The sequence below is a fragment of the Accipiter gentilis genome, chromosome 8, assembly GCF_929443795.1.
Source record: "Accipiter gentilis chromosome 8, bAccGen1.1, whole genome shotgun sequence".
Classification (NCBI taxonomy): Eukaryota; Metazoa; Chordata; class Aves; order Accipitriformes; family Accipitridae; genus Astur; species Astur gentilis.
In genome coordinates, this window is record NC_064887.1 from 43852612 (window position 1) to 43860123 (window position 7512).

At 59.8% G+C, this 7512-nt stretch overlaps 3 protein-coding genes across 5 annotated transcripts in view; 2 read left to right on the forward strand and 1 right to left on the reverse strand.

The window, feature by feature from the left end:
• Positions 1–2186, forward strand: part of SBNO2 (strawberry notch homolog 2) — a 69458-nt gene extending 67272 nt beyond the window's left edge. Inside the window, exon 33 of one of the 2 annotated variants that reach the window (XR_007506985.1) lies at positions 2100–2186. The gene's annotated coding sequence lies outside the window, so the exon portion shown is untranslated. Of the gene's footprint in view, positions 1–29; positions 50–2099 lie in introns of those variants that run through there. The other variant, XR_007506986.1, reaches the window with a different exon arrangement.
• Positions 1547–4089, reverse strand: GPX4 (glutathione peroxidase 4). Its single transcript, XM_049807953.1, has 7 exons — positions 3963–4089; positions 3513–3607; positions 3109–3253; positions 2837–2988; positions 2671–2695; positions 2193–2252; positions 1547–1823 (listed from the first exon to the last, which is right to left on the reverse strand). The coding sequence occupies exons 1-7, from the start codon at positions 4041–4043 to the stop codon at positions 1791–1793; spliced, it is 591 nt and encodes a 196-aa protein (XP_049663910.1). The 5' UTR covers positions 4044–4089; the 3' UTR covers positions 1547–1790.
• A 435-nt stretch (positions 4090–4524) lies between these two features.
• Positions 4525–7467, forward strand: POLR2E (RNA polymerase II, I and III subunit E). 2 transcript variants are annotated; one of them, XM_049807950.1, is made up of 8 exons: positions 4525–4649; positions 4836–5010; positions 5136–5251; positions 5680–5760; positions 5985–6043; positions 6223–6301; positions 6764–6843; positions 7153–7467. In XM_049807950.1, the coding sequence occupies exons 1-7, from the start codon at positions 4593–4595 to the stop codon at positions 6827–6829; spliced, it is 633 nt and encodes a 210-aa protein (XP_049663907.1). In that variant the 5' UTR covers positions 4525–4592; the 3' UTR covers positions 6830–6843; positions 7153–7467. The 2 variants fall into 2 exon arrangements, with proteins under 2 accessions (XP_049663907.1, XP_049663908.1); XM_049807951.1 differs by having other exon boundaries at positions 7310–7467.
• The last annotated feature ends 45 nt before the right edge of the window (positions 7468–7512 follow it).

Consider the following 7512-nt stretch of genomic DNA (forward strand, 5'->3'; position numbering starts at 1 on the left):
ATAATTCCTGAATTTTCTACTTGCCTCAGAAGGATAATTTTTCATTCTGCTCAGTAAAAATGGAAAGGAAGCCACATATAAGATTTCTGTAAGTCCCAGCTCTCTGTCTGTCTGTCCGTCTGTCTAGAGGTATAGACCTGCCCCAGGATCCCATCTGGGACTCAGATCAGGATAGGGAATCCGAGGGCCAGGGTCCTACCAGCAGCTGGAGTTTACCTCCAGTGCCACCAGCCCAGTGGCAGTTGAGGACTGCTGTCCCAAGCCACCCCCTTCTCCCTGGGATGAGCCGGGCAGGGGCTGTGCAGAGGAGGATCCTCCCTGGAGCCAGCCTGGGCACTGGCCTTCAATGAGGCTGCTCCCTCCCAGCTTTGTTGGGGAAAACACAGATAAAGGAGCCACTGTTGAGGCATGTTCCTCCAGCACGAGCAGTTGCTGCTGCAGTCCCGGGACATCTCACCCAGGCACTACCAGCCCTGCTCTGTCCCCACAGGAGGTGGGACAGGGGTGAGCCATGGACGATTGTAGTGGAGCAATTCGTACCTCGCCTTGCACAACCGCGGCTGGGCATTGCAGTGCTGCTGACAAGAGTTCATGGTGAGACGGAGCTGGGCTGTGGGGCAGCTCCTGAAACCAGCTGGCCTATGGGGTGGGGTGGGGGGGGGTGTGTGGTCAGGCAGGCTGGAGCAGGATCCTCCTGGCATCCTTGACATGCTGGGCTGCAGCTACGTGGGGGGGATCAGACTGGGGGGACCCCAGCAAGGACCATGGGGCCTTGGCCCCACATTGAGGACAGGGTTCCCAGGGTGGTTGGGGGCTGTGGATCTTAAGGGGAGACCCAGCACCTCTGCCAGAGCCTGGGGAAAAGAGGCAAAACAGCACTCCCACATGGCAAATCACCTGTAAAATGCAAGCTCTCCCTGCCCACGGGAGACACTGGCCATCTGTGGGCTTGGCCAGACAAAGTGGTGCCTTTGCAAGCACCAACAAGCTGCAGCTGAGATTTCCTGAGGAGGATGGATGCACCTGTGGGCCTGCACCCTGTGGTCTGACACATCTCTGGTGTTGTGAGGTATTTCACTGTGTCCCAATACAACTCAGTTTTGTTTTGCAGTAATTGTTTGCGCCACTGCTGGAACTGTCCCCTTTGCTGCCCTGCCAGGGCCAGGAAGGGTATTGGGGTCAGGGGTGTGCTGCTGGGCCTGTACTGTGTGAGCCTTCAGCTGTGCTCAGAGAAAAACAACCCAGTTGCCTCATCAGGGCAGATGCCTGTTGGGTTTAGGGTGAGGAAGGATCTGAGCTGCAGTCCCAGAGGGGACACACACCTTCCCCCTGCTCTGGCTTTTCCTGTGGGAGCCCCTTGGGAGCACCAGCTGACCCAGGATTTGTGTGCAATTTCCCCCTCAGCACTAATGAGGATTATCCCTGCTGAGCTCAGGAGTTGCATAAGGTCTTGGCTCCCCTGCAAAGCTCCACGTTCTTCCTAGGAGCAGCAGATCCAGCCCCATCCACTACTCAATTCCACACCCAGCCACAACTGGTCATTTGTAATATATTTATTGCAAGGGGGCACCAGATCCTGCCCTATGCCCAGAGAAAAGAGTTGCCCGGCAGCAGCCACCAGCTCCCTGAAGCCTTCTTCCAGCAGGTGCACGCCAGATCTTCAGGTCTGCCTCACCAGCAAGCTGGCTTGAAGACAGACCGTCATTGGGGCTGGATGAGAAGACTCCACAGGCACCAGGAGGGCTGATGCTGGGGTGAAGGGACAGTGCAGGGGCAAGATGAACAGGTCTCTACAGATAGGCAGGCAGGTCCTTCTCGATGATCTGCGAGAAAGAAGGGAGCATTGTGCTATGAGAACATCAATGGCTTGAAAAACATGCCTGAAGCCCCCTCCATCCCACCCCAGAGGGACTGCTTGGGGCCACCCTGTGCTGGGCACCCACTTCCCCTGGTGCCACAGCCAACACCCCCAGAGGACTGGGGTGCCTTCTCTCCGCTCCCCTCCCACCCCCAGCCAAAAGGAGGAGAGAGCCGAGACACAGCAGCAGAGCCTGCCCTGGAGCAGTGCTCAGTGCCAGAACTGCCCTGTTTCTCCACAGATGTGATCTGCGGAGAGCTGGCAGCACTGTTGCACTTCTTCTCCCATGGGTCAGGCAGAGCTGTAACACCAACCGTGCCAGCAGCAGACTTACGTAGGGATCCTCCATGGGACTGTACCTCTTCACAACTTGGCCCTCCCGGTTAATGAGGAACTGTGGAAGTGAAGCAGCACCCAGGTGAGCAAGTACAGCTGTAACACAGGGTCCGCAGCCCTCGGAGAGCGGCAGAGCAGCCCAGGGAGCTGCTTATGGTGGGGTTGGGCTGCAGCAGATCCTGCCCGCAGAGCTGTAGCCCCTGGCAGACCTGCTCCCCCCTCAGCTGGTTACTGCCAGTCTGGGACAGGGCTAGAGATAACCAGGCTAGGGGCTTATAAGGGTCTCTAAGCACAGGGACCAGGACAGCGCAGGAGCCCCTGGGAACGCTCCTACCCTGACATCCAGGGTAACTGCACACAGCAGAGCCCAGATGTGAGGATCCCTCCTCCCTGCCACACCTCAGGGACTCCCCACAGCCCCCCAAAGGGGGAGCGTGCGACCCAGGCAAGTCCTGGAGAAGGCAGCTGTATCCTACCTTAGTGAAGTTCCATTTTATTGCACTAGGAGAGGAAAAAAAAAACCAGGAGTGAGACTGTGGCAGAAAAAAACCTTCTTCCAGGCCAGCTGCTTGGATGGAGCAGCCCAGAGCTGCCCCCTCCCTGCCCGCTGCACTTTCCGCAGCTTCCCCTTCCCACACTCACTTGCCCAGGGTGCCTCTTCCTTTGGGCTGCTCCTTCATCCACTTCCAGAGCGGGTGGGCATCGTCCCCATTGACGTCGATCTTACTGTACATGTCAAACTTCACACCGTAGTTTTCAGCAAATGCCTTAATCTGAGCGTTGTCCCCAGGCTCCTGAGGAAGTTGACAGAGGGAAGGGGCACTTTGAGTGCCCCAGGGCCACGCAGGGAGCCCGGCCAGCCAAGGGCCATCCTTGAGCTCCCGGGGAGCCCTCGCCCCACTCCCCCAACATACCTGTTTTCCAAACTGGTTGCAGGGAAAGCCCAAGATGCGTAAACCCCTCTCAGCGTATCTGGCGTGCAAGTCAACAAGCTGAGTGTAGTTTACAGCGGTTTTTCCTCATTTTGAAGCCACGTTAGTGATGATGCAGACGTAGCCTCTGGAAAGGGGGGTGAATCAGCAGCCGTTCCCCTTGGCCGGAGCGGGGCGAGGCGGGAAGGTGCCCGTAAACAAGCCGCTCTCCCGGGTTACACAATAGATTGTCCTAACGCGGCTTAATCACCGCCCGGCGCCACGCCGAGGCCCTTTGAGCCCCGTTCCTCCCCCCCCCAGGTCCTTCGAGCCCCGTTTCTCCTCCCCCCCAGGACCGTGTCCGTCCCGGCCCCACGCCCGAGCGGCGCTAACCCCTTCCCTCCTACCGGTACTTCTCCAGAGAGACGTCGTTGCCATCGATATCTCGGGCGTGGAAATCATAGATGGCCTTGGCCGAGCGCCAGTCCTCCGCCTGGGCACACTGCGGGGGGCGACGGGGGACGCTGTCAGCGACCGCCGCCCCCCCGCTCCCCTCCCTGTACCCCTCCCGCCGGTCCCGGGGAGGGCGACCTCAGCAGCGACCGGCTCCGCACCGGCGGTTCGGTGCCTCCGTCCCCGTGTCCGTCCCCCCCAAAACCGGAGCCGGCGGCTCCGCGCCCTTCGCTTTCCCCGAGCGACACACAATGGGTGTGGGGGAGGCTCGTCCGCCCCCCGGGGCCAGGCCTCAGCCGCCACCGCCCGCCCTGGGCACCTCACGGCCGCGGCGGCAGCCCGACAGCGCCCTGACCGCCGGCCCCGGTGCGGTGCGGAGCGGGCCCCGCCGTGGCCGCACTCACCATGCTGCGGGCCGGGCCCCGCACCGCCGCCGCCGCCACCCCGCACTGCAGCGCCCGCCGCACCGCCCGACCCCATCCCATCGCGCCTCACCGCCTCCGGCCTCTCAGCCAATCGACGGCTAGGACGCTCGGAGGCACCGCCCATTTCGGCCGCTCAGCCAGTCAAGGGCGCAAAGAGGCGTGTTCGACCGGGATGATGGATGGGAACCTGACCAATGGAAGAGCAAAAGGGGGGGCGGGGTGGCCGTGCAGATGTTTATCGGCGGGGCGGGCGAGACCATGTGGGCGGGGGGGGGTGTCAGGGGCAGACCATGGGGCGGGGTCGGGCGCTGCAGGCCAGGCCCGCCTCCCCCCCCCTCCCCCGCGCGGCGACGGTTTCCCTCCTGACCGGCACATGGGTCCGCGGCCTGTCCGGGAAAGGGGCTCGGACAGCGGGGAACGGCCCCGGCTGCGGGAGAGGGACCCCCGCCACCCCCCGCAGCCGCAGCCGGAGGCGGACTACAGCTCCCAGGAGCCCCCGCGGCCGAGGCCCCCGCGGCCGCCCCGGCACCGCCTGTCTCCGCGCGAGCAGGCATTAACGCGGGCAGCCCGCGGGGGGGACCTCGGGCAGTGCGGGAGGTGGCGGCCGCCATGGACGACGAGGAGGAGACGTACCGGCTGTGGAAGATCCGTAAGACCATCATGCAGGTGCGGGCGGGCGGGGATGAGACCCGGCGGGGGGTGTTGTCGGGGCAGCGGGGGCTGCGCGGCGGCCTGGCGGTGCCACGGCGGCCCGGGCCCGGGCACGGGCCCAGGCCCCGGCCCACTCCCCCCCGTCCTCCGTCCCCGGGGCGGTGAGGGCTGGCCCGCCTGACCGCAGGGCGTTCTCGGTAGCTCTGCCACGACCGGGGCTACCTGGTGACCCAGGACGAGCTGGACCAGACGCTGGAGGAGTTCAAGGGGCAGTTTGGTGACAAACCCAGCGAGGGCCGGCCCCGGCGCACCGACCTGACGGTGCTGGTGGCTCACAACGACGATCCCACCGACCAGATGTTCGTCTTCTTCCCGGGTGAGAAGAGCCTCCTCCGGCTCCCGGGGCTGCGCGGGAAGGGATGGCTTCGCTTGCTGGGGCGGGGGTTTGTCAGCGGAATGAGGGAGGGCTGCGTGTAACCCTGGGGCCGGCTCCTTTTCCAGAGGAGCCCAAGGTTGGAATAAAGACGATCAAGATGTACTGCCAGAGGATGCAGGAGGAGAACATCACCAGAGCGCTGATCGTGGTACAGCAAGGCATGACCCCTTCAGCAAAGCAAGTACGAAGTACGGTGAAAGAAAGCTGCCTCCGAGGCAGAGGGTTGTTGTGGGCTGCGGGTGTTTTGCTTGTCTGTTTTTCAGTGCCGCTTTAGGCAAATAAAAGCCTAGAATTTCATTCCAGATAAAGTCTTCCACTAAAGCCTGTTGCAGCTTAATACAGGCTCTTGCTTAACATGCAAGTGTATTTAACCAGAACAGCCGTTTCTGGTTCCAGAAGAATACCTGGGGGCCCGTGAGTAGCCAGGAGGTGGGTGAGCGAACAGGGGATGTTTGCCAGCAGTCAGGACATCTGTGCGCTCTTTGCCCACGTAGCTGTGTCTGTGTGAGCGCACGTGTAGTGATCCCACGCTTGCAGTGACTGGTGTCTGAGCACAGGCAGGGCTGTCCCAGAGCAGCACTGCTGTCTGACAGACCTTTCCCTTTCCAGTCCCTGGTAGATATGGCTCCCAAATACATCCTGGAGCAGTTTCTGCAGCAAGAGCTTCTGATCAACATCACAGAGCACGAGGTGAGCAGTGTCGGGCAGTGGAGCAAAGGCGGGATGATCCGTCTTTTGTGCTGAGCTGTGGCTCGAGCTGTTCCTGGAGACTTTCTTTCGGTTGGAAGGCCGGGCTGAGTGAGGCAGACATACTTTTCTTCCTGACAAATGTGTTGCTTCTCCTACCACAGTGAGGAGCCAGTTGCTTTCTCTGGCTTTCTAATCTTACAATCTCTCTCCCCTGTTGTTTACAGTTGGTCCCAGAGCATGTTGTCATGACAAAGGAAGAAGTAACTGAGCTACTGGCCAGATAGTATCCTTTGTTTGTTCTCCCCTTCCTGCCTGGGTGTGATGCAGGCTTGCTTTGGGCTGAAAATGAATACATCTGCGTGCGATGGTTTATTACTTTGTTCTGTGAGCTGTGCTAATGAACGGGCACCTGGGCCAGTGGTGTGTTCTGCGAGGGGAGCTTCTCCTTGACTCCCTGCACAGTAAGCTGAGAGAGAACCAGCTCCCAAGGATACAGGCCGGGGATCCTGTGGCCCGGTACTTCGGAATAAAGCGTGGTCAGGTAAGAGAGAAATAGACTCAGGCGACAATTTCCTGTGGGTAGGGCAAGGAGGGGAGTCGCTCTAGAGCACTTCAGAACTCTTGGAGGCAGGGAAAGTATCTCTTTCAAACGTAAAAGCTGTTGTAGGTTGGGTACGGATGTGTGTGAGCTGAGCAGGCTTCTAGCAGGGACACCACAGTCTTGGCTGCCTGCTGAATCGGCTGGTGACAGCCAGCAGATAAGACCCAGCCCCATGCTCCGTGGTCTCCCCCTCTCCTTGCACCGGGGGGTGGCACTTCCACGCTATGGCCCCAGCCGAAGCAGGGAGCTCAGCGTCGGCCGTCTCTGTGGCTGCTGAGTGCCGCAGCTTTACAGCCACGCTGTCTGGGTCTGAGTGTGCGCCTATGTCAGGCAGGGAAGCCCTGCAGGGGAAGCTCACCACCAGCTTCTCTCCATCATGAGTTCCTTCTGTCGCCCTTCTAGGTGGTGAAGATCATAAGACCGAGTGAGACTGCAGGCCGCTACATCACCTACAGACTGGTGCAGTAATCTGGAGCTGTCGGGTAAGGCAGAGTACAAAACCACGAAACTCCCTGGCTAGTGGAGGGCTTTGGGCAGTGCTGGGGCTGTCTGGGATTGACTTGAAGTGAGCTGTCTCCAGGAAAAGATTATCTCAGAACTTTAAATTGTTTGTGGAGGGAACTGTCAGTGAGAGGACAGACCAGAGCAAGGCTTGCCTGGTCTTGTGCGTCAGTATCCACTGCTCGGGATGTGCCTGTCAGTGTTCAGGGCGTTCAGTGGGGCTTGGCCTCAAGAGCAGTCTGCTGAGGGAGGCGTGAGGTGATTCACATCCCGAGTTCTCTTTCTTCCAGGCATGGAAGAGTTGTGTGACAACTCCCGATCTTCCCATCCACCGGCAATTTACAGACACTCTGAGATGTCTGCCTTTTCATAGACGGCCAAGAAAATGCTCTTTCTGTGTTGCCTCTATGCAATTTGTGTTACACGGCCTAATTCCTTGTTTTCCAGCATGGATTTGCTGTAACTCCTTAGTCTTCATTCAGGACTCAAGCCATGGAAGTCACCTGAAGCAACAGAAGCGTGCAGGGCAGAAGCAAGTGGGAAAAGGCCTTTGCTTTCCTATTTAATTTTATAGGATCTTATTTTTAATAAAGACTTGTACTCTGGCTGTTTGTTGCTGGCCTTGTATTTCTCAGCCTCGCCCTTTAGCA

Coding starts and splice junctions, on each gene's coding strand:
- POLR2E (XM_049807950.1), top strand. CDS start 4,593: ATGGACGACGAGGAGGAGACGTACCGGCTGTGGAAGATCCGTAAGACC. Junction 5,011..5,135: donor GATGTTCGTCTTCTTCCCGG/GTGAGAAGAGCC, acceptor CTCCTTTTCCAG/AGGAGCCCAAGGTTGGAATA. Junction 6,044..6,222: donor ACTGAGCTACTGGCCAGATA/GTATCCTTTGTT, acceptor CTCCCTGCACAG/TAAGCTGAGAGAGAACCAGC.